At 35.6% G+C, this 23,559-nt stretch overlaps 2 protein-coding genes across 5 annotated transcripts in view; one reads left to right on the top strand and one right to left on the bottom strand.

Annotated features, from left to right (window-relative positions):
- als2b (alsin Rho guanine nucleotide exchange factor ALS2 b) overlaps nucleotides 1-12,541 on the bottom strand; it is a 31,575-nt gene extending 19,034 nt beyond the window's left edge. For 2 of the 4 annotated variants that reach the window (XM_051897117.1, XM_051897118.1), the window contains exons 1-10: nucleotides 12,362-12,541; nucleotides 11,452-11,522; nucleotides 11,183-11,331; nucleotides 7,922-8,961; nucleotides 6,346-6,522; nucleotides 5,987-6,176; nucleotides 3,231-3,399; nucleotides 2,959-3,055; nucleotides 2,784-2,861; nucleotides 109-312 (exon numbers count right to left, since the gene is read on the bottom strand). In XM_051897117.1, the coding sequence (XP_051753077.1) occupies nucleotides 109-312; nucleotides 2,784-2,861; nucleotides 2,959-3,055; nucleotides 3,231-3,399; nucleotides 5,987-6,176; nucleotides 6,346-6,522; nucleotides 7,922-8,961; nucleotides 11,183-11,331; nucleotides 11,452-11,468 (2,121 nt within the window). In that variant the 5' untranslated portion in view covers nucleotides 11,469-11,522; nucleotides 12,362-12,541. The remainder of the gene's footprint in view (nucleotides 1-108; nucleotides 313-2,783; nucleotides 2,862-2,958; nucleotides 3,056-3,230; nucleotides 3,400-5,986; nucleotides 6,177-6,345; nucleotides 6,523-7,921; nucleotides 8,962-11,182; nucleotides 11,332-11,451; nucleotides 11,523-12,361) is intronic. The other 2 variants (XM_051897119.1, XM_051897120.1) reach the window with 2 other exon arrangements.
- Nucleotides 12,542-13,961: 1,420 nt separating this feature from the next.
- Nucleotides 13,962-23,559, top strand: part of cdk15 (cyclin-dependent kinase 15) — a 29,649-nt gene continuing 20,051 nt past the window's right edge. Inside the window, exon 1 of the mRNA XM_051898050.1 lies at nucleotides 13,962-14,286. Coding sequence (XP_051754010.1) covers nucleotides 14,172-14,286 — 115 coding nt within the window. The 5' untranslated portion in view covers nucleotides 13,962-14,171. The remainder of the gene's footprint in view (nucleotides 14,287-23,559) is intronic.

Genomic DNA, 23,559 nt, shown 5'->3' with positions numbered 1-23,559 from the left:
ATCAATGTACAGAATTCAAAACACAGTAATCAGAGAATATAGTTTATTATATACAATAGCAATTCGAAGTGATGATGATGATGATGATAATGACAAAGTCTTGCTCACATTCATACAAAAGGGCAGCAGCACCGGTTGCTGTGTGTATTCTCCGGTCTGCTCCTCCTCCTCTGTTTGCTCCGTCACCTCCGTCACCTCTTTCACCTGCTGCCCACTGTAGTACAGGATTGGCTGGATACAGTCTCCATCAGCCAATAAGAGAGTGTGTTGTTGACCCGCCCCTATATCCCACACGCGAATCCCATCTGACAGCTGCGCAAAGACAAAAGAGGACAAACAAAGCAAACAAGTCATGAATCAGTATGTTGTCAACACAAATTTACTATTTACTATTACATGATTGTGTAGTTAAAACATCACTGGTATATCAATAGCATCAGGAACAATATCCTATTGGTATGAATTGTTTTGTTTATCATGCATCTTCCTTGTAGATGTTATATAATACAGTGCACTCATGAAATATTTACTCATCCTCCATTTTTAATGGTTTAAGTGAACAGTTGATGCTCACTGGTTTTTATAGTGCATTGTGGGAATTGTTAGGTATTTAATGTTTGAGTGCACCCTTGGCAGTGTTCTGACTACTGAATTAGGGAGCTGACTAGGAAGCATCCAAACAAAGAAGACTCACACTGCAGCAAGGTGTGCACGAGTGTCAAGAGTTTCTAACCTTGTCATACTTGCAAGGCAAATTCCCATACAAAACTTGGCCAGAAAAAAAATTTCTGAAAAAAAATTTATTTTCTTAATTCTAAAAATGCAGAAGATTGCTTTTATGGTAGTGTTATTCTGTTATATAATTATAATGGGCTTCATTTAAAAACAGTGGTATACCCTCATTTAAGTAAATGTGTGTTGTTATAGTGTTATATACAGTACTAAAAAATTATAAAAAAATAAAATTTTATACCGAATTTGAATTAATAAAATTTACAGAAAAAATGTTATAGAAATTAGAAATATAATTAAATATAATTAATATTATAATAATTATTATAATTATTTTACTATTATAGTTAATATATTTAATATTATAAATTAAATATAATATGAATATTATTATAAATATTAGAATAATATGAATATTATTATTATTAACTACACTACCTTTCAAAAGTTTGAGGTCGGTAGATTTGCCTATGATCACCAAGGCTACATTTATTTGCTCCAAAATACAGTAAAAACTGTGAAAAATGAATTTTCTGAATTTTCAAAAATGAATTTTCAGCATCATTGCTCTAGTCTTAAGTGTCACATGATCCTTCAGAAATCATTTTAATATGCTGATTTGGTGATCAAGTAATATTTCTTATTATTATCAATGTTGAAAACAGTTGTTTAATAATTTTGTGGAAACATGATTTTTTTTTTTTTTTTTTTTCAGAATTCTTTGATGAATAGAAAGATCAATGGAACAGAATTTCACTGAAATTGAAATCTTTTGTAATTTTATAAATGTCTTTATTTTCAATGTTGATAAATTTAATGTATCCTTGCTGAATAAAAGTATTACTTTGAAACATTTTTGAATGTTTTGAATGAGAGTAGAAAAATATAAATTTATATATATATATATATATATATATATATATATATATATATATATATATATATATATATATATATGGGTCAATGACAAGATGGGTAATTTTTTTGTCTAAAGGCCTTAATAATAATAATAATAAAAAACAAAGATATGACATCCAAAGTATGTAAGGTAGTACAACTAGATCTCTTTTATTGAATCCGAAAGGTTTTAATTATATTTTACTGCATATAAAGGCATTTTAAAGATTTTGAAGTGTCAAAAGGTCATTCAGATTAACCATCCAAAAGCCCATAAAGGCATTTTATTAGTGATTAAAATATCTTAAAATGTAATAAATGTATATATATTTTTTTATTAAGGCATGATTTTATAACATCTTATTTCAACGTAGTGCAAAATGGTATTAAAATTATGTTTAGAAGTCGCTGCTTTGTTATGAGAAGAATGTCCGGAAAAATGAATTTCATTGATGTCATTTGGAGAAACCAATATAAAGAGACCGTTTTGGATCAAGTCATGTTGTCAGTATCATGTGACAGGATGTGATATCATTTAGACACCTGCAAAGGACCACATGGTCTTGAAGCAAAGTAATTAATTCTCTCCTAACTATTTGAAAAATTTATGTTTTCACTTGCTCATATGCATGTCCCGAAACATCAGGTCATTCGGTAAAACCGCTGTAAAACATGGAAAATGTTGTAATATTTTAAAAACTTGTACTAAATATAAAATGTTTGTCCTTTTGCTAACTAGCTAGATATTAGCCTGTTAGCATTTTTTGAAAATATTGTCATTCGGTATAACCAAAAGTGTAATTTGGTAAAAACGAAATTTTGGTTAAACCGAATGACTTTTTTGGTGTAAAAATGACAAAAGCAGTGTTAATTGATTATAAAAAACACATAATCTCATTAACACTTAATAAAACTTCAAAATTAAATCTCCATTATGTTTTTTTACACTTTCAAAAACCTTATTCATCAATGACCCTTAATATATATATATATATTATTATTATTATTATTATTATTATTATATATATAAGTATTATTATTATTAAAATTAAAAATATTAGTTTATTATTTTTTATGGCATTTCCAAACCTTTTAAACCATTTCAAAAATAATTTGTGATATGTTTTCTGTTTTATGTGCATGTGCGCATATACCTTGGTTAAGTGAGGGAAGGTGGTGGGTGATTCCATGTGTCCAAGCTGCCCAGAAGTGTTGCAGCCCCAGGAAAACACCTGCCATACACACACCACACACATTACAAGAGGATTACACTAATACAGGCTCACCGCTCAAAAGAAAAGGCACAGATATGCAGGTGAAGTGTGTCACCTGTGATTGGGCGGTCAGGGCGAGAGAGTGATGAGCACCTGCAGCCACTCTCAACACCTCTTTACCATTCAGACTCTTTACACAGATGGGCTGCAGTCTGGAAAGAAAGAGAAATCCAAACAAATCACTACATTAGGTTCCTCTGTGATGCATCTCATGAGGCTGTCCTCGTTTTAGCAGAGCACATTATATTTTAAAGCCCTGGAATCTTATGTAATTCATGAGTTGTTAGGGAAGAAGGGAGCTCCTCGTGCTGATGGCAAGACTCTGACCTGGGAAGGATGTCACCATGTCCAAGCTGCCCTTCCTGGCCTCGGCCCCAGCTCCACACTTCTGTCTGCAAAGAAGGCAGGTGGGCATCGGCCTCAGGTATGCCTCCTGGAGAGAGCGGGATGGCCCGTGCACGGGGGCGGCTTGTTCGGCGCAAAAGACGAGGAGACACTGAGAGAGAGAGAGAGAGAGAGAGAACAAACAAAAAAACACATTAAAAAAATTGAAACATCAATATCTAGAGGCAGAACACAGCCCACACCCAAACTAAGACATAAAATGACAGATCATAAGAAAATGCAACTCTTGGCAGTTTGTTCCTCATAGAATATGCATTAGTTTGGTTCTGCTATATAAACACAAACAAAGAGCATGGGGAAAATTCACATGAATCATTTAACAGCACAGACGAAGACCCACAGACTCGGCCAACTTCACTTCAACTCTCTGTAAAACACACACACACATATACATGGTATGGCCAGGTGCACACACAAATAAACACACACAGACTGCTGCCATGCTGAGTTATGTTCCAGCCCCACTGGGGTCCATCTGTCACACAGGTGGGGGCGAGGAGACGAGAAAAGGTGTGTATGTAGCAGGTAGCTGGCTGCCATTGTCTTCTGTTCTCTAGCTTGTGTATCAGGCTTCAGCTGATTTATGAACTCAGACAAACACACGATCAGGCTGAGGTATTAAAAAAAATAAAGGAGCTTTACTGTATCAATGGTTCCATGAAGAACCTTTAACATCCATTTCCATTGTGCAAAAGGTTCTTTAGAGTGGAAAAAGGCTCTTTAGATTATTCAAATGTTCTTCACGCTAAGAAGAAAATGGTTCTTTTAAGAACTGTTCACTGAAAGGTTCTTTGGGGAACCCTAAATGGTTCTTCTACGGCATTGCTGCAAAAACCCTCTTTTGGAAACTTTATTTTTAAGAGTGTATCCTGGAGCCTCATTAACAGAGAGGTCCCAAAATGTTCTTGTATCACAATCTCTAACTCAGCAAACTAAATGTAAATCACTTTAAACACATGCAAAACACTAGAGCGGAAAGTTTCTGACACCTCTGGAGAGTTGAACTTGTTTTGATTACATAAATTGGGGGGGGTATTAATGTATCTACAATCTGCTTGTTACTAAAAATCAGAAGGTCTACTTCTTGCTAAAGTTGAATCGCACAAAGTGTCAACAATATACCTTGGTCATATTTTTTCCCAAACACAAGTATAAAAAAAAATAATTTTATTTTAATTTAAAACTTTAAGCAAGAATTTTATGCATTATGACATCACATTATATAAAAATTATGCATATTTTCACCCAAATTCAATGATTACTGTAATGTGAAAATTCTCAAAAAAATAAATACTCAAATGTAAATGATTATTTTTAAAAAATATTCTTTAAACATTTGCACTACCATTCAAAACTTTGGGTTCAGTAAGATTTTTTAAATGTTTTTAAAAGAAGTCTTTATGCTCACCGAACCTGTATTTATTCGCTTAAAATTAAAATAATAACAGTATATTGTTAAAATTATTACAAATTACAATAACTATTTTCTATTTGAAAATATTTTAAAATATAATTTATTCATGTGATGCAAAGCTGAATTTTCAGCAGTCATTATTCCAGTCTTCAGTCACATGATCCTTCAGAAATCATTCTAATATACTGATATGGTGAAACATTTCTTACTTTTATCAATATTGAAAACAGTTGCACTACTTAATTTTTTGGTTTTAATTTACTTAAAATTGTACTAACCACAAACTTTTGAATAGTAGTGTGGATATTTAATTAAATTTCAAGAAATCGTTATACTGCCTTTAATTTACTCTGATTTCAATAAAAATAAACTTGTATTTTTTTAATTTCTATATTTGTAATTATTACTACAGAATCTAATGAGAATCACCATTGAAAATAATGAGAAAACAAAAAACCGAAAGTGATGTCAAATGTCCAAAAACCCTACAGTAATAAGAATTTGGGTGTAAAATGTGCTTGATTAAATGATCACAATCATAATGCAAAAAAACATAATGGTTGAAAAATAAGCTTAATTTCTTTTATGCAAAATAAAAATGTATTTTTTCTTTTGATTTTGAGCTAAAATTTCTGTGAGATTCACCAAAAAATCTACTTCTAATCTAAACATTACGCTTCGTACAACTGCAACTACACATAAATACCTTCAGTTGTTGTGTGGGATACCGACACCGTCACCTCAAATGCTGCAATGTCTGAAACCATGGCAACAGCAATATATGGGAAAACTGTCCACACGTGCCGTCGGCAGAAATTTGAAGAGCCATGGCAATAGAAGCCATGCCATTAACAAACACATTACGATGCGTAGTCAAAAGTTGGCCAAGCGGTGATTTGCAGGGTTGAACTGAATGAACTAAGCCTGAACACACTGCACAGGATTATGATTAAACTTCACATATTTAACGAATAAAAGAATACATTCATAGCAATCATTTCTCTGGTTCACATGGGTCTAAACAGCGAGTCACGTTATGCCCTCTACACTCAGATGATTATAAAATCAGACCATTTTCTTTAAATATTTATGAAATTTGTCACAAAAAGGAATGGAGTTGTTAGTTATTCATAGCCTCTGCAGCAGAAACACCAAGCGTGCAATGAGCTGATGGATGAGAGCGGCGAAACTTGGTAAGATGCTCGACAACTAGTCCATGCTAATGAAAACTCAAGCGTAGACACACATCCCCATGCAGACTTACGGAGACGGTACACTGGGTGTAAGAGAAGGAGAGCGTGTGTACCCTGAGAGAGCAGGCCAGGCAGGGACAGGCGACGGCTGAGCTCCGCCTCCTCCTCTCGGATATCCCCCAGGCTGGAGCTTTTCTTCCCCTGCATGGGCTCCTCCAGACGGAGTCTCTCCTCCACTCGCTCACGGCCCTCTCCTGGAACCTGGAGCACAACAACTCTGGTCAAACACATCATAGCTGGATCATTATCCTTCAGTTTCTTTCCAAGTGAGAAAATGACATAATAATATAGAAAATGTGTTGGTTTAATGTTTAAAGAGCGTGATTCTGGCATTAAAATGTACAGTATACAAACTGGAGAATACACTTACCCAGTAACCAATGACTTTTCTCAGAGAGAGAGCTTCATATGTAGACACTACACGTTCCCCCACTGCAGAGGCACAGGACACCACCAAGTTGTTCAACGCAGAGCCCATTGGAGTCACAGACTGGGCGACCGGGATCAAGGGGTCAGAGGTGAAAGGATCAGTGGGGTCACTGGAGAGCTGTGATGGGACAGATGTGAGCAGGACGTGAGAGCTCTGAATTGCACATTTAGAAGAAATGAAACAGTCTGAATTACGATGGCTTGGGATGGTCGACTTGATGAATAGTAATGACCAGCTACACTCAAAAAAATGAATTGTTGGATTTACTTAAAAAAGCAGCGTCAAGTGGTTCCACACAACTATATTGAGTTATTTGTACAAATAACAATTTAGTTGTATGAACAAAAGAAATTCAAGTAAAGCTGACAAAATATCTTAAGTAAATACAAATCATTTGAATTTGTCACTGTTACATAATATTTATATGTGCAGTTTACTTAATAATGTTATGTTATAAAAGTTTATTACATAAGGTGAACACATTTATTGACTTAATTTATCTTATTAAACTATTTGCTCTATAAAATGCACTCAAAAAAAATAACTCATTATGTCAACATTAATTTGTGCGTTTCACTCAGCAATGTTAAGTTGACTGAACAAACACTTAGGCTGACAATACTCGTTTTTAGTAGAAACAACTTAAGTTCATGTAGTTACGTGAGTTTTTTTAAGTAATGTGAACAAGGATGGTTTGAGTGAAACTAACAACAGTAAAGTTCATATTTTTGAGTGTTGTATATTTAACTAAATCAAAAATATAGATATTTTAGCTAGAATATTTGTTAAAGGCCTACTGAAGTGCCTTGAAACGCACAGCATTATTCAATGTGTTGATGTAATTTCCACTGAAGCAGGAAGACAAGGCGTACTGTTTAGTTCACCCAAAAATGAAAATTCTGTCATAAATTACTCACCCTCATGTTGTTCCAAACTCGTAAGACTTTCGTTTATCTTCGCAACGCAAATGAAGATCTGTTTGATGAAATCTGAGCGATTTCTGTCCCTCCATAGACAGCCTACATAATTGAAACTTTGACGCTTCAAAAAGTTCATAAAGAGAACGTAAAAATAATCCATATGAATTGAGTGGTTTAGTCCAAGAGGCTTGATCACTTTTTATGATAAACAGGTTTGATTAAGGCTTTTACTCACATATAAACATTGATCAGCGAACATAAACCGAAGCTCAACCGAACCTGAATGACACGTGAGAACAAACCTCTTCTGGAAGCTCAAATGTGCTGCGTAACACGAGAATGAACCTCATTGGTTACGTAGGCTGTCTATGGAGGGACAGAAAGCTCTCAGATTTCATCAAAAAGATCTTCATTTATGTTCCAAAGATGAACAAAAGTCTCACAGGTTTGGAACGACATGAGGGTGAGTAATTAAGTAGCTTCATTTTTGGGTGAACTAACCCTTTAAATTGTTTATATGAAGGCTTTACAATCAGATTGAGCCAACTATTGGATCATTTGGATGCATGTAAACGTAGCTACTGTCAGAGACTAACCTGAGCAGAATGAATCGTGGGGGTCTTGGTGGTGTGCTCTGCCAGGGCATGATCAGAAAGTCTCTTAAGATAGGCCTTCACTGCCTGCTCATCGGGGAATGGGGAGCACTTCCCCCCTATGGCTCGACAGCTGTCCGGCTCAGGGGTGCAGGACTCTGAGGCTTCGACACAAACCTCTCCATTTGTGACTGGAGCTTCAGGTTCAGTCGAGTCTTCTATGGTTGGTTCTGCAGGTTCTTGGCTAGATGCAGGAACCTGATTTTGGGATTCAGAGGCAGGTGTGCTGTCAGGGATTGTGCTTGAGGTGGGTGATCTTGGGATCTGGGTGGACATGGATGGAACAGGTTCTGTAGGAGAGCTTTTGCCTTGTTTACCCTGTTCTGGGCTGCCTTCTAATGCAGACTTGGTCTCGCCGCTGTCCTGCTCAACACCTAGTGGACAGTGATGGCCATCAGAGATGATGACATGGTCCTCTTTGTCCGTCATAGTGTACAGCAGCTGATGGCACTGACCGCACTTGTCTTGAGGGGGTTTCCGAGGCTCCTGCGGAGGGGGGAGACATCGCACCAGAGCCAGGCTGTGAGCGGCTCCACAGGCCACCTGCAACACGTGCCTTCCGGCCAGGGGCTCTACCTTCTGGGGCTTCCAGACAGGAAACGTTGATGTGTTCAGGCCCAGCTGGCACCCGCTGCCCCAAGCCCAGACTTCATGCTTGGCTGAAAGAGCCAAAGTGTGCTGATCCCCACATGCCACCTCCAGGATCTTCACCGTCTGAGGGGGCGTGGCCTCAGAGTCAAGCACGGCCACAGGTGTGGGGTTAGGGATAACAGAGAGTCCCGACAGGCCACACTGGCCATGAGCATTTTCTCCCCACATGTGCACACCTCCATCCTCCGTTACTACTCCACTATGGGCGGAGCCAGCAGCCACAAAAACAACACGTTGTTCGCTAAGCACTGCCTCCAAAACAGGCTCAGTCACTACTGATGATGTTTGGTTTTGTTTCCAAGGCAACTCACCAAAACTGTAGACTTGTCCCCCTAAATATAGTATATAAATTATTACATATTTGGATTGTAATATCATTGCAAAATGTATGAGAAGCAAGTTAATCTTTTCACAAGCATCTGTTTAAAGCAGTGGTTCTCAACCCAGGGACTGGTGCCAAGCCAACTAGGGGACCTCAGTAAACTTCTAATGGTGCCACAGGATGACTTAAAATGTTTTCAATTAATTATATTAAAATAATCTTACTTAAAGTACTTTCCCCTTCAATAACGATTGTTTTTATTCAAGAATGTACAATTCTTGGAACTTCTGGAATCATAAAAATACTTAATATTTCTATACTCCCAGTTTCTGTTAATAAAAAAAAGAAGTTTGAAAACAAGCTGTTTTGTCATAATTATAGGAGAAATACCGGAGGAAATATCTTAAGGTTAGGCAAAATCCACATACATTGCAATCCAGATTCAAATTGGTCACGCAGATTTGCCGTGTTAACAAACAGAAAGCTGCTTGGTTTGAAAGTGACATTTTTTTGCCAATCGACATTCGCAAAGACCCGCCCACTTTACTGTTGCTACGTCCGACTAAGTCAAGCCATGCCACTCAAGCAGTGAAAAATACATTGCCGAGCAAAGAGGACACTGACAGCACATCGACAGACAAGACAGAGCAGGTTACTTTTGATATGAAACAAAGTCTCAAATTTCAAATTTTGTAATTTTCAAAGAAATTTCAACAATTAAATAAAGTTTTGTGGCTCTTTAATGTGTTGTGACAGATCACTGTATCACCTCAGTTCAAGCAGCTTGTGAACCGAACATCTCTTCCTACTAGTTAAATTATAGCATCAAATAAACATGAATGAACATCAGAAGGAAATCTGAAGGAATCGCGGAAAGACGTCAATACACACCATTTTTCAAGTTCAACTCCCCTGACTGCTTTGTTGAACAAAATTATGATTGGTTAGATCGTCTGTCAATAAAACTCCCAAAAAAGCTAAGAACCACTCGTTTAAAGTTAACATAAAACATTTTCAGCAGTTTTCACTGCTAATAACACTTTTCTAATAGAAAGTCTTTTTGATCATGTCATGGAGGCTCATATTCACCCTCAAGAATATCTCAATGTATCCAAATGGTAATGATCTCTTTTCAAATGATTAATTTTTTTCCATTTTAGGACAGTTCACCCAAATATAAAATGCAAACGTGTATGACTTTCTTTTGTGGAACCCATACAATGAAATTCAATGGAGTCTAAAACAACACTAGACACCAATGACTTTCATTGAATGGACAAACAGACGTTTTTCAGAATATCTTTTGGGCTCCATAGAAGAAATAAAGTTAAACAGGTTTGGACTGACATGATGGTGAGTAAATAATTACAGTATTTTTTTTTTTTTTTTTGGGAGACATATCCTGTTAAATTACTGTGTTAAAGGGTTAGTTCACCCAAAAATGTAAACTCTGTTGCCAAACCTGTAAGACCTTTGTTCATCTTCGGAACACAAATTAAGATATTTTTGATGAAATCTGAGAGGTTTCTGACTTCCTCTACAGACAGCAAGCTATTGAGCCGGCGTTTGACATAAACACGGAAGCGCTGCACTGTGTTTACTACATCAGCAGCGTAGGAGACCGGCAGGGAAGAGAAGAGATTGTTGAATAAAGTCATTATTTTTGTTTTGTTTTAGCGCACAAAAAGTATTCTCGTTGCTTCATAAAATTAAGTTTGAACCACTGTAGTCACGTTGACTATTTTAACGATGTCTTTACTACCTTTCTGGACCTTGACAGTGGCAGTTAAATCGTTGTCTATGGAGGAGTCAGAAAGCTCTCGGATTTTATCAAAAATATCTTAATTTGTGTTCTGAAGATGAACGAAAGTCTTACGGGTGTGGAACAGCATGAGGGTGAGTAATTAATGACAGAGATTTCCTTTTTGGGTGAACTAACCCTTTAACATAACCAAGACCTCTCACAGCTTAGATGATGTCAGCTTGGAAAGGCGTTTAAAGGCAGACATTATTATATTTTGATGAATGATTGTTAAGAAAAGATTGCAATAACATTCACAGATGACTTGCACACAGTAAGTATAACATAAATAACATCAATAAATAGTACATTTGACATTGACTTTAAACAAAAAGCTTATCAAATATTAGTGCTTTTCATCTACAGTGTTTCCCAGCCAAATTTGCATGTGTATCTATGCTTGTTCTAGTGTGAATAATAAATGTATTACCCTCTACTAGCAGAACACCATGTCTAGCTCCCAGAGCAGCCTGGAGCACAGGCCGGGAGAGCAGCACCCGCTCTGGTGTGGTGCTGTAGGAATATCCCCTCCACGTGTGGAGCAGACCCCTCTCCCCAGAACCGTCCTCATCACCAGAACTACAAAGACAGTGATGCATACACTCTCAGAGAAGTCATGAGACAAAAAAAAAAAACTAAGAAGCACACAAATGCTGCATTGTCCAACTCTGCTGGCAGCCTGTCTTTGAACACACTCACCTTATCTGTTTCTCCATCTCTAAACGTTCCCCATGTCACAGCTGTTGCGTTTGTCACCGTGGATGATTGTCCTGTGAGAGAACGAGTGCCATAGAATTTCAGATGCTGAATGACAACAACTTGTTTGATTAAACAAGTTAAAGAAGACAATCAGCAGATTATTGCAGAAGTGAAAGCAGCTTTAAAAATGATAATGTCCAATTTCAAAACGGTTTGTGTAAGTGAATTTTTAAGCTTTCAAATTATAATTTGTGATAATTACTAATATAGATGACAGTCAAGAGAGTGAGTTAATTCTAAGGTTACATTTATTTTTAATTGTAAAACAAGTATATTTTGAAGTCCAGATTATGTGTACAGCAAATACTCCTGACCAAGACTAACAGTGTAAACTCATGTGTACACACACAGATCAAGGACAAAGGTGACGCAGAGCTGTGATGAAATCATCAGCTGAATTGACAAACACAACAACAGATCTGGGATACTGTCTAATAAATTATACTGAATATAAACCACTCCTATTCTGAGTTCTTAGTTAAAGCACAAGCTGTCAAGCAGGTTTAGATGGTCATGAAAAAAATGATATGAATTTAAGTAACAGAAAAAAAACACATTATGATTCGCTTCATATGCAATATTCTAACTGATAACAATGATCCATATGATAACGTCTAAAGTGAAACTAGACGTCTGATGAGATCAAAGCACAAAAAAAATTTAGAAAAGCATTCACGTCGGAAGGTGGGGATAATGTTAAATAACTGAGGAGTGAAAGATCTTTACACCACTGTAAAGTCATACAAATACAATGCAGTCCCTGGAAGACAGAAACATCCCTAAGCTTCATTTTATTAGCTGCTTTAAAATTAACGTACTCTGATATACAAGATGCTTCGTTCATTCTTACCCCAATATGTCAGAAGCGAATGGTTCTTGGTTATAAATATATCTTGTCAGCTTTTAAAACACTTGATCAGAGATGTAATATAACCGGTGATGAAAGCAGACAGGCAGCAGAGCGAAGCTCATGATGATGATATTAATCGGGTGGGTTGTTGTGGTTGTTGTGAGCGCTTCAACGAACGGAGAAGCAGGAGGGACAAACCAGATGGAGTATTTACGCTTTCGCTTTTTCTACTCGGCAGGTAGAACAGGAGAGATGAATGGGCTGCTTGAAAATGAAATGCTGAGATGGTAAGCTAAATATATAATATTATATTTAATATATTTAATATTGCTCGTGCAGTTGTCTTCGTGTCATCACTAGGGCTAACTTATATTTTTTTACGTGGACTATCTTAACGGACGCTGCGGGCTATGCTTGTTCCGTCACTGAATAAAAATAAAATAAAAGATAATTGCGATTTTTATCTCACAATTCGGACTTTTACTCTCACTGCGATTTTACATCTCGCAATTCTGCCTTTTTTTTTTCCTCAGAATTGCGTGATATAAAGTTGCAAATGCAATTGCGAGTTATAAAGTCAGAATTGCGGGATATAAACACGCAACTGCGAGAAATAAAGTCAGATATAAACTCGCAGTTCTGACTTTTTATCGCAATTGCGAGTTTATACTAAAGACTTTGTTTATATCTCGAAATTGACTTCTGAGGAAAAAAAAGACTGATTTTTTTTCTCAGCATTGCGAGTTTATATCTCATAATTCTGACTTTATAACACGCATTTGCGACTTTATATCACGCAGTTCTGAGAAAAAGAAACATACAGTTTTTTAAAAGTTTTTAAAACTTTTTTTTGGTTGTACGAACGCGAAGAGAACATTCCATTTGATCATTTTGCAAACATTGTGGGAACGTTAACTTTAATGTTCTCTAAACGTTCTAGTAGCAACATTTAAAAAACAGGAACATCCGACTAAAACGTTTTAGGAAATGTTTCATGAACAATGTAGCTATATAAATAATGTTATTGTGCTAACATTTTGAGAACATTATTAAAGACCAGATAACATTGAACAAACGTTCTATTAATGTTACTGAAATGTTTGTTCATAACTTTGAGAGAACCTTGCCAGAATGTTCCCTGTTAGCTGGGATAGTATATATTGCTTTAGGTGAGTACTGTATGCTGATAAAGTTAGATGTAGCTTAGGCTACTATAGCTTTAAATATATCACACTGTGCGACAATATAGTTTACATTTTGCAATTATATAAAATCAAGCAGTTATATTTGTTATATAGTATTATATTTGTAATATTAATTTATTCAGCTATTGTGCATTTGTTTAGCTTATTTGCTCGGTTTATTTTTCTGGAGATGAGTAGAATTTTAAAAATATTTTTCTCTCTATTGCTCATTGAGACTCTCTCTTTCTCACGCACTCATACTGAGACGCAAACACTTACAGACACCCTCTGGGTGTTTTAGATGCACCAGCCTTTCAAAACAAACCAGCAATCCCTTGCCTCTCTTTAATTTTCAGCCAATTGGATGGTGGTTTGCAGAAGAATTCTGATTGGCCTGCAACAGACAAGCGGCAGTGGCAGCTGCAGGAGGCAGGAGAGCAACAGAGAGAGAGAGAAGGAGAGAGAGGTACAGAGAGACAGGAGGAGAACTCTCAGAGTAAACGTAGGAGGACAGAGAAGGGAACTTGTGTCAGCGTGGGTGCTGTCTGCCACAAGCTGCCTGAAGCAAGAGGATGGCATGCTGGATAAAGGGACAGTGATGAGGTCCAGTACCACACTCAAAATGTATGGGTCACAGTGAGAGCCTCCCGTCATATCAGCAGTTCCATCAAGGTCCATCAGAAGAAGCAGACAGCATGCAGAACCTCCGGCATGCAGCTTCTGAGGCTTTCCAGCGTCTCGGTAAGTGTATTTCAGCTTTATTTAAGAATATACAAACAGTATCGAAATCTGTCCTTAATCACGTGTGTTGATGTCTCATCACATGTTGGAAGGAGGATCAGTACATAATTAACCCAACAACCCCCTGCATCTCAGCAGCATACTTAACATACTGTAAATAACTTCAGTCATGATCTGCATAAAATGGTTATATCTGCATTCTCGTTTGTGCCAAAAAGAGCATAATTAGTTCATTTCAGAATGTATTTTTTGTATTTGTGCTCATTTGCCTTATTTCTTGTATCAGTTGTATGTAACTGAGCATACACTGTTGCTTACAGTAATGTGAGAAGATAGTAGCTCATATAACTCATAATCCTTTTAAACCTGAAACAGCTCCTGAAAGCTATTTAAATTTCCAAAGAAACTAACAAAACCAGTCTAAGGTGGTCTGAGCTGGTTTAGTTGGTCTCCCAGTTTGGCCAGTTGACAAATGTCCTGTAGAACCCAGAGTTATTATCGTTAATTAAAATTAAAACTATGAAAAACATTTTTGCTAATTGAAATAAAGCTGCAAATAAAATAAATTATAAATATTAGATGAAAATCCTGAACTAAATAAAATTAGAAATGTTGCCTAGGCAACTAACTGAAATAAATTTAAAGTGGGCATGAAACAGAAGTTGCGATCTTCTTTTCTTCCCTATTGTGAAGTATATATGAGTAAAAAGGCTTCTCAAACAAGAAAAAATGTAGGGCGGGACTTGATTTTGTCTGTCAGGAGTTGATTGGATCGTTGTTTGCTATTAGTCGATCTCATGTGAGTGACCGATTGTCCCGCCCTTGCGGCAGTAAACGTGTCATCAGAGTGGGAGGGGAAGTTATTTTGATTAATGATTAAGAGGACAAATGATTTTTTTTTTTTTTTATTATGTGCATGAATAAATCATTTATAATAAATACTGCAATGTTCTAAACAAAAATAAGAATTGTCAGTTTTGATTTCATGGTAAAAATAATTGAAACCTAATAGTAATGTTGAAAAAAAAAAGTCAAAAGAACGTAACAAAAAACTAAATATAAATAAAATTTAAATGAAAAAAAAAATTAAATTGTGAAAATTAAAATTCTAATTTTGCTATTAGTCGATCTCATGTGAGTGACAGATTGTCCCGCCCTTGCGGCAGTAAACGTGTCATCAGAGAAGAGATGCCATTACGAGTGGGAGGGGAAGTTATTTTGATTAATGATTAAGAGGACAAATGAATATAAATCATTTATAATAAATACTGCAATATTCTATACAGAAATAAAAATGGTCAATTTTGATTTCATGGTGACTTTAACTAAAACTAAAACTGATGTAAAAAATTAATGAAACCTAATTAGTAATGTTAAAAAAAAAACAACTAATAAAATATCAAAAGAACATAGCAAAAAAATAAATGAAAAAAATTTAAATGTGAAAATCAAAATGCTGATTAAAAAAATTAATAAGAACTATAATATAAATATATTATAAAATAATATAAATACTATAATATAGTATATAAATGAAATAACACTGGTAGAACCACCAAATCAGGTATGCAATCAGCAGGGTATGCAACTCTCCTAAATCATAGCAGAGGAAGTGAATAAATAGATTGTTGTGGCTAAGCACATGTCATTGTCGACGTGCACTGGAAGACAAATAGCCCAAGTATGCTGGATTCTAGCAGGATTCTGCTTGACCTGTGGATACGAGACAGAACGACCTACACAGCAGAGATATTATCCGTGGTTTACTGCATGGCAGAAGTGAGATTTTGTTGTGATGGACGAGAGAAGTGCAGGTTCCTGTAGGTGAGAGGAAAACAGCTTGTAACAGCATCTGTGTCCATCTCTTGAGAGGAATGAGGGCCTCAGAGTAAAGAAAACTGTGTGTGTTATGTGTGAATAAAGCAGGCACGAGTGAAAGGCATTGACTTAAAATATATTGCAGTAGTGGTAAATCTGTCTATTTCTGGCTATTTCTGGACATGTATTTAAGCACATTTTCTCACCATGTACGAAAGTAGCCTATTGCTGTCCTGTGAGTGGCCAGCAAATCTGCATTTTTCACAGAACTGCCAGTTTGTCTGCATTTCTTGGGCTACCAGACTGAAATCACTTTCCTTGTGATTATTTTCCTTGTGATTTGATTATTCCTGATCTGGGTTAAATGGCTTGATGAGTTCCTGTGTTGACATATTTCCTATTGAAGAAAACCTCACATGTTTCATAATCATCAATATCACCAGATAACAAATTAATAACTTGTATTAATTAACATATTTGCAATTAATAATGAATTTTACAATTACTATAATTATATCCAACCTTACCTGGATACATACAGTACACTTAGTATGTACTATATAGCAAAATCTCAACTGCTTGCTTGTTATATTGTCAAAAAAAGAGTAAAGTATATTATTGCCCAGCGATATATTAAAAGTGGGTTATATAATACATCCTAATTTGATATATATTATATCCAACTTTATCTACAAATATACAATACACTCACATAAAGCGATATATACTATAGAAAATCTCAGCTACATGATTTTTTTTTTTTTTGTCACAAAAAATAACTATATTATCGCCCAGCTCTTTATATAAAGTTGGATAAATAAGTATGTCTAACTTTACCCATATACATACAGTGTACTTGCGTAGGGCAATAAATACTACGTAGAATAACTCAATGACTTGATTGTTTGTATTATCGCAAAATATAAACTATATTATAAACAAGCTCTAATCTGCTTAATGTGGCTATAATTATTATAAACATTAACATCATGATTTCCTGTAAAGCTGCTTTGAAACAATGTGTATTGTGAAAAGCACTATACAAATAAATTTGACTTGACTTAACTATTGAAACAGAAGGTCAGGGTGGGATATATCGAAGGGGTCCCTTTTTTAATAGCCAATAACCTTTTGTTTATGTCAATGTTCTCAAATCATAAACTATGATTTGATACTTGCTATTGATAGTCAGAGGCAGGAGGCACATTCTCATATTACAGTCTAGAGAACATTTTATGAAAAATTATCAATACTTTGGTCTGTTTTTCAAGAAGAGAAAGTCAATGTATTTAAAGTCGGCATGAAACAGAAGTTGCGATAGTCTTTTCTCCATATTGTGGCATAATATTAAGTATTATTAAATAAAAAAATACTTTGCTATACATGGCACTTCATGCTTTTGAGGGGGTGGGTGAGTGTGTGTGTTTAGAGGCACATTGTCATGAATTTAAATTTTATATATATATATATATATATATATAAAATGATGTGCATGGATAAATCATTTATAATAAATACTTCAATATTCCATAAAAAAATAAGAATCGTCAGTTTGGATTTCATGGTGACTTTAAATCCACATATCTGATTTTATAGGAATACACTCGCTTCTAGATGGTATCAAAGCTAACAGGCATTTATTGGAGTCTTTAACCTGACTTGTTTACCTCGTTTATCTGAGTTTCTTGGCCTTCATCAAACCAATCACTGCACTTGTCTGATACATGAGTGATGGGTGGCTGTACACATTGCTATACTCACAGAATACAGATCAGCAAGAGCTGCACATTAAGATATGAGAGACAGGGAAGCAGGGAATACGTGAGTTGGCTACAGAATTCAGAACAGTAAGAGAAGGATGTCAAGTGGTGATGAAGGAGAGAACGATCTTGATGGAATGAGTAAACATACTTGTGCAGAGACAGAAAGAGTAGAGTGTAGAGATAGATGAGAGGATGAAAAGAGAGAACGGGAAACTCTGATGCATCTGAGCATGAGTTATGAGCTCTCTGAGCCCTCCCTTACCCTGACTCATAAATATCTGTGCAAAAAATGCTCCAGGGGGGAAGCAGAAACACACAGAGACAGCACAGATCATTGGTCGACAAAAATATACTCTATAAGAAATCTCCACTAAGTAACCTGTGTGATTGACATTTTTATAACCAAAATTTATTTTATCACTTATTTTTGTTATAAGTAGACTCAAAAAAATGTATGGTTGGGAAACTAAGCAATAGTTAAGCATACACCTTATTTTGCAGTGCAGAAGTAAGCTATTTTCTGTGAATGTGCAAGACTTCCCATTCATCTGCTATAGTAAATATCTAGAAGAATAACAAAGTGCAGTAAACGGTAAAACTATTTCCACTACAAACTAGTGTTTATGATTACGATAATAATAATATAACAAATACCAGTTTGCAATATCAAGCAGCATAATGAACTGCTTTTGTACAGCCAATATAACTGGAAGCAGATGACACTGGAAGCCTTGCACTTTCAAGTCACAAATGGCCACAGCTGCTCTTACATTAAAGGGTTATTTCACCCAAAAATGAAATTTCTGTCATTAATTGCTTACCCACATGTCGTTCCAAACCCGTAAGACCTTTGATCATCTTCGGAATACAAATTAAGATATTTTTGTTGACGTAGTGAAGCAGTTCAGCGTTTCCATGTTCTACGCCAGAACGCCGAGTCATTATTGGCCGGCTCCTGTGTCAGCATCACACGTATGCGTCGTGCTGCTCATGTGTACAGCGTCTGCCAATACTGAGCCGGCATTCAGACGTAAACACAGAAGCGCTGAACTGCGTTCACTGCGTCAACTGCATATGACAACAGTTTAAATTGTTAAATAAAGTCGTTATTTTTGTTATGTTTTTGCGCACAAAAAGTATTTTTATCGCTTCATAATATTAAGGTTGAACCACTGTATTCACGTGGACTATTTTTTTTAACGATGCCTTTACTGGACGTCAAAAGGTGCAATGACGTCGCTGCCAATGTGTGCTTCAAAAACTCTTGGACTTCATCAAAAATATCTTAAAATGTGTGCTGAAGATGAACGAAGATCTTACAGGTTTGGGATGACATGAGGGTAAGTAATTAAAGGGGTAGTTCATCCAAAAATGAAAATTCTGTCATTAATTACTCACCCTCGTGCCGTTTTACACCCGTAAGACCTTCATTGATCTTCGGAACACAAATTAAGATATTTTTGTTTAAATCCGATTGCTCAGTGAGGCCTACATAGGGAGCAATGACATTTCCTCTCTCAAGATCCATTAATGTACTAAAAACATATTTAAATCAGTTCATGTGAGTACAGTGGTGCAATATTAATATTATAAAGCGACAAGAATATTTTTGGCGTGCCAAAAAAAACAAAATAACGACTTATTTAGTGATGGCCGATTTCAAAACACTGCTTCAGGAAGATTCGGAACGTTATGAATCAGCGTGTCGAATCATGAAACACTCCGAACTGCGGATTCAACACGCTGATTCATTATGCTCCGAAGCTTCCTGAAGCAGTGTTTTGAAATCGGCCATCACTAAATAATTCGTTATTTAGTTTTTTTTGGTGCACCAAAAATATTCTCGTTGCTTTATAATATTAATATTGAACCACTGTACTCATATGAACTGATTTAAATATGTTTTTAGTACCTTTATGGATCTTGAGAGAGGAAATGTCATTGCTCCCTATATAGGCCTCATGGAGCCATTGGATTTAAACAAAAATATCTCAATTTGTGTTCCGAAGATCAACAAAGGTCTTACAGGTGTAAAACAGCATGAGGGTGAGTAATAAATGACAGAATTTTCATTTTTGGGTGAACTAACCCTTTAACGTGGAGAAATAACCATGAATGGTTGTTAAAGTGTAGCTAGGTAGTTGCTTGGGTGTCATGGGTGGTATCTTACAGGAAATAGGGCCCATCCCCTCATAGGGATGCACAATATATCAGTACGATTTTGGTTATCAGCTGATAATAAAAACATATATATTTTTTGATGTATATCGTTTAATTGTGCATTTAGATTTAGATTATGCATAAGCAATGCATATTAATCAATAAAATAACCTGCAGCATACTCGTTGTCATCAAGTATGAGAAATAATGCTTCCCTGGGAATGCATTTTTCATAAATACATTTTTGATGAGATCCTTGATGTGAAATGGACTTCCTACAACCTTCTTGAATCATTTTCTTGACAGGTCATGGTTAATGGAGACTGGTCACCACTGGAAGGCCCTTTATGATGACCTTTCTTACTTGTCAAGGACGATGCTAATCTGATGTTAGCAGAGCTCCTCAGAATAACACCTGCAGCAGTGCCAAAAAGAGTTTTTAGTAAATTAGATCTGGAACGATCCAACAGAGACATACAGTCTTCTGGGTCAACATGTAGGGCTTTGTAATTCAATCATCTTAATGTGATGTAGTTATATCAACATTAATGCAATCAACTCTTACAGGACTCTTTAATAAAATCATTCCTATATATAAAATTCATAATAACTGTTTTTGGAATTAGTCTCTCAGAAATTGTCTCTGCAGTGGGTTTTTAATCATTCTATAGTTATCTTTAAAAACATTCTTCTCAACAGAGATGTTATTTGACATGGTAAAATTTACTGGACAGTTTTAGGGCAGAACTGTCTTCCTGCAGTCACATTGAGCCTTAAAACTTACACATATGAGAATATTTTTATATTCCCTGTATCTTTTGCCTAAACAGAGTTCATTTCATTGTGACTGACTGTCAGAACATATCTAATCACACATCACATAGCAGATGCACATCACCTCTTAGAGACACCTTTCAAATATACATCACCGAAATGGACGTTTTAATAGCTGTGGGCTGTTTTACAGAGCACCCATCCACTGAACTGCGATCATGGGGTCTTTCTCTTCCTCTCTTTGTCCATTTCTCTCTCTGTTCGCTGATCCTATTTAATGTTGTATTTGCTGTTAAAATTTAAATGAAGGTGAAGGGTAAATCTCAGACCCCCTGTACTCAACCACCTGCTCCTGTTCGCCTCTCCCGTCAGTAGCTTAAACACTGAGCGTGACTCACCTTCTACCTGCTTTATCATACCAGACACACTCTCACACACACACATGTTGTGTTTTCATGTTTTGTGGGGACTTTCCATAGACATAATTTTTATACTGTACTGTACAAACTTTATATTCTATCTCCTAACCTAACCCTACCCATCACAGAAAAATTTCTGCATTTTTGCATTTTTAAAAAACATTATATGCTGTTTTCCTCATGGGGACATTTTGTCCACATACACACACAGTTATATACTGAGAATTCAGGAGAATTCAAGTCACCTTTATTTATATAGCGCTTTTTACAATACAGATTGTTTCAAAGCAGCTTTACAGTGATAAACAGGAAAATAATGATTCAATGACACAAACAGAATTCAGTTGTCAGCTGTAAAGCAGCTCTAAAAAGACAATAGTAAACAGTCCTTATTCAGTTTGGTGTTGATTCATTTCAGTTCAAAAACTGTGTAAAAAGTGCATCAATTATGAAATGAGTTCAATTCAGCTATAAAGCAGCTCTGCAGAAAACAGTGATATCATCATCCAGCTAAGTTGAGTTCTCAGGTGCAGTCAAATCAGTAATATTTCTGAATATTAAGTGCATGTGAATGTTCAGATTTATGTGTTCTTCCACTATGGTCTATAAAAGGAAAGCTTTTTCATTTATTAAATGTGCTAAATGGAAGTAATGTATGTAAATGCATTCAATATTATTAAATACATAATATTATAATATTATTTATATACTTAATTTGTATTTAATTTATATTTTTACATTATAGGACCCAGTTTATTTTAAGTGTCTTTAACTGCTATGTACTAACATTTAAATTATTCATTTGATAAAATGCAATGCATACATGTTTTTACATACTTGTATTTACATATATTTACAATTATTACTTATATTTTTTAAAATCCTGCATGTTCATCTTTAATTAATATCTGTACATCTATGATTACACTGTTAAAGTGGGATCATATTATATGTAAGCAATAAGGTACGAGAGGCTGTGCTGTATCGTGAATAAGTCACAGCTGAAGGGCGTTGTTAGGCATGATGTGAAGCGGAGTGCCTGCAAACCCCTTTAGCCGTGACTTATTCATGATACAGCACTAGCCTCGACAACCTTATTGCTTTTATAAAACGGTTACCACACAATACAAATATTAAAGCCAAAAAATATGTATCAATCTATGGTATCAATGCAACTTTCATGAAGTAAAATCACTAAATCCTTCCTTCCGACGGAAAAATATTCCCTGACCGTGAACAGCAACAGAAGTTACATTATTACGGCATTAGATGGCGGCAAAGACTGTCTTTATGAGTGTGTCAGTCAGTAGAAGACTTTTATATTGAAAAGACTGAATTGTTGTGAACACGGAACAAGACACAACTGACAAATGCTTTGACTAGTGCTGTCAGTCACGGGAAAACCCCTTAACTGTTAAAAGGACAAGATATTGCAGCGGACATTTAAACATATTTTTTATTATGAACATAGGAAAATGCTAAATCTGAATGCAGGTAATAAACTTGTTCTATCAATCTCTTTCTCACAATCTTATACATAATACAGTAAGCTTCAATGAACAATATAGATTGAGAACAAACAGTTTACGTTGCTAAGAGTGGTTGCTAAGGGTGTTGTGTAGTGATACACAGAACCGTTGGGTGAAGCGGTCATGGTCGTGTTTTATCGTGAATAAAACACAGCTATTGACCAATCAGAATCAAGGACAGGAAGTAACCATTTTGTTAATTAATAATATTGTATATATTTAAGAACATATAATACATATATGTTCTTAAATATATACAATACATACACATAAATATAAAACAATATATAATATTATATATATAATCATATTTAATGCATTTACAACCCCAGTGTTTTCACTGGCCAAATTAATTGTATTTTGTAAATATATTTATCAAATATATATCAAATTTTGATTTTGATGGCTGTAACACACTCCAAAAAACTTGGGACAGAGGCAAAATAATAGTGAAAAGATTACAGAATATCCAAGTTAAACGGTTTTGAAACAGTCCACAATTAGCAGGTGAATTGGTAATAGGTGAGGATATCGTGTTTGGGTATAAAAGGAACATCCACCAAAGACTCGGTTTTGCAAGCAAAGATGGGTCATGGCTCACCACTTTGTGCCAAATGTCATGAGAGAATTGTCAAACATTTCAAAAATCACATTATTTAGGTCTTTCACCATCTACCATACATAATATTGTAAAAAGATTCAGGGAATCCAGAGAAATCTCAGTCTTTGTAGGGCAAGGCAGACTTCTGTTGAATGTGTGTGACCTTCGAGCCCTCAGGTGGCACTGTGTTAAAAATAGCCACGGGAGTA

This window comes from Ctenopharyngodon idella, chromosome 6, assembly GCF_019924925.1.
Source record: "Ctenopharyngodon idella isolate HZGC_01 chromosome 6, HZGC01, whole genome shotgun sequence".
NCBI classification, from domain to species: Eukaryota; Metazoa; Chordata; class Actinopteri; order Cypriniformes; family Xenocyprididae; genus Ctenopharyngodon; species Ctenopharyngodon idella.
The sequence above is the reverse complement of the archived record's forward strand: the minus strand, read 5'-3'. Positions and strand labels throughout refer to the sequence as shown.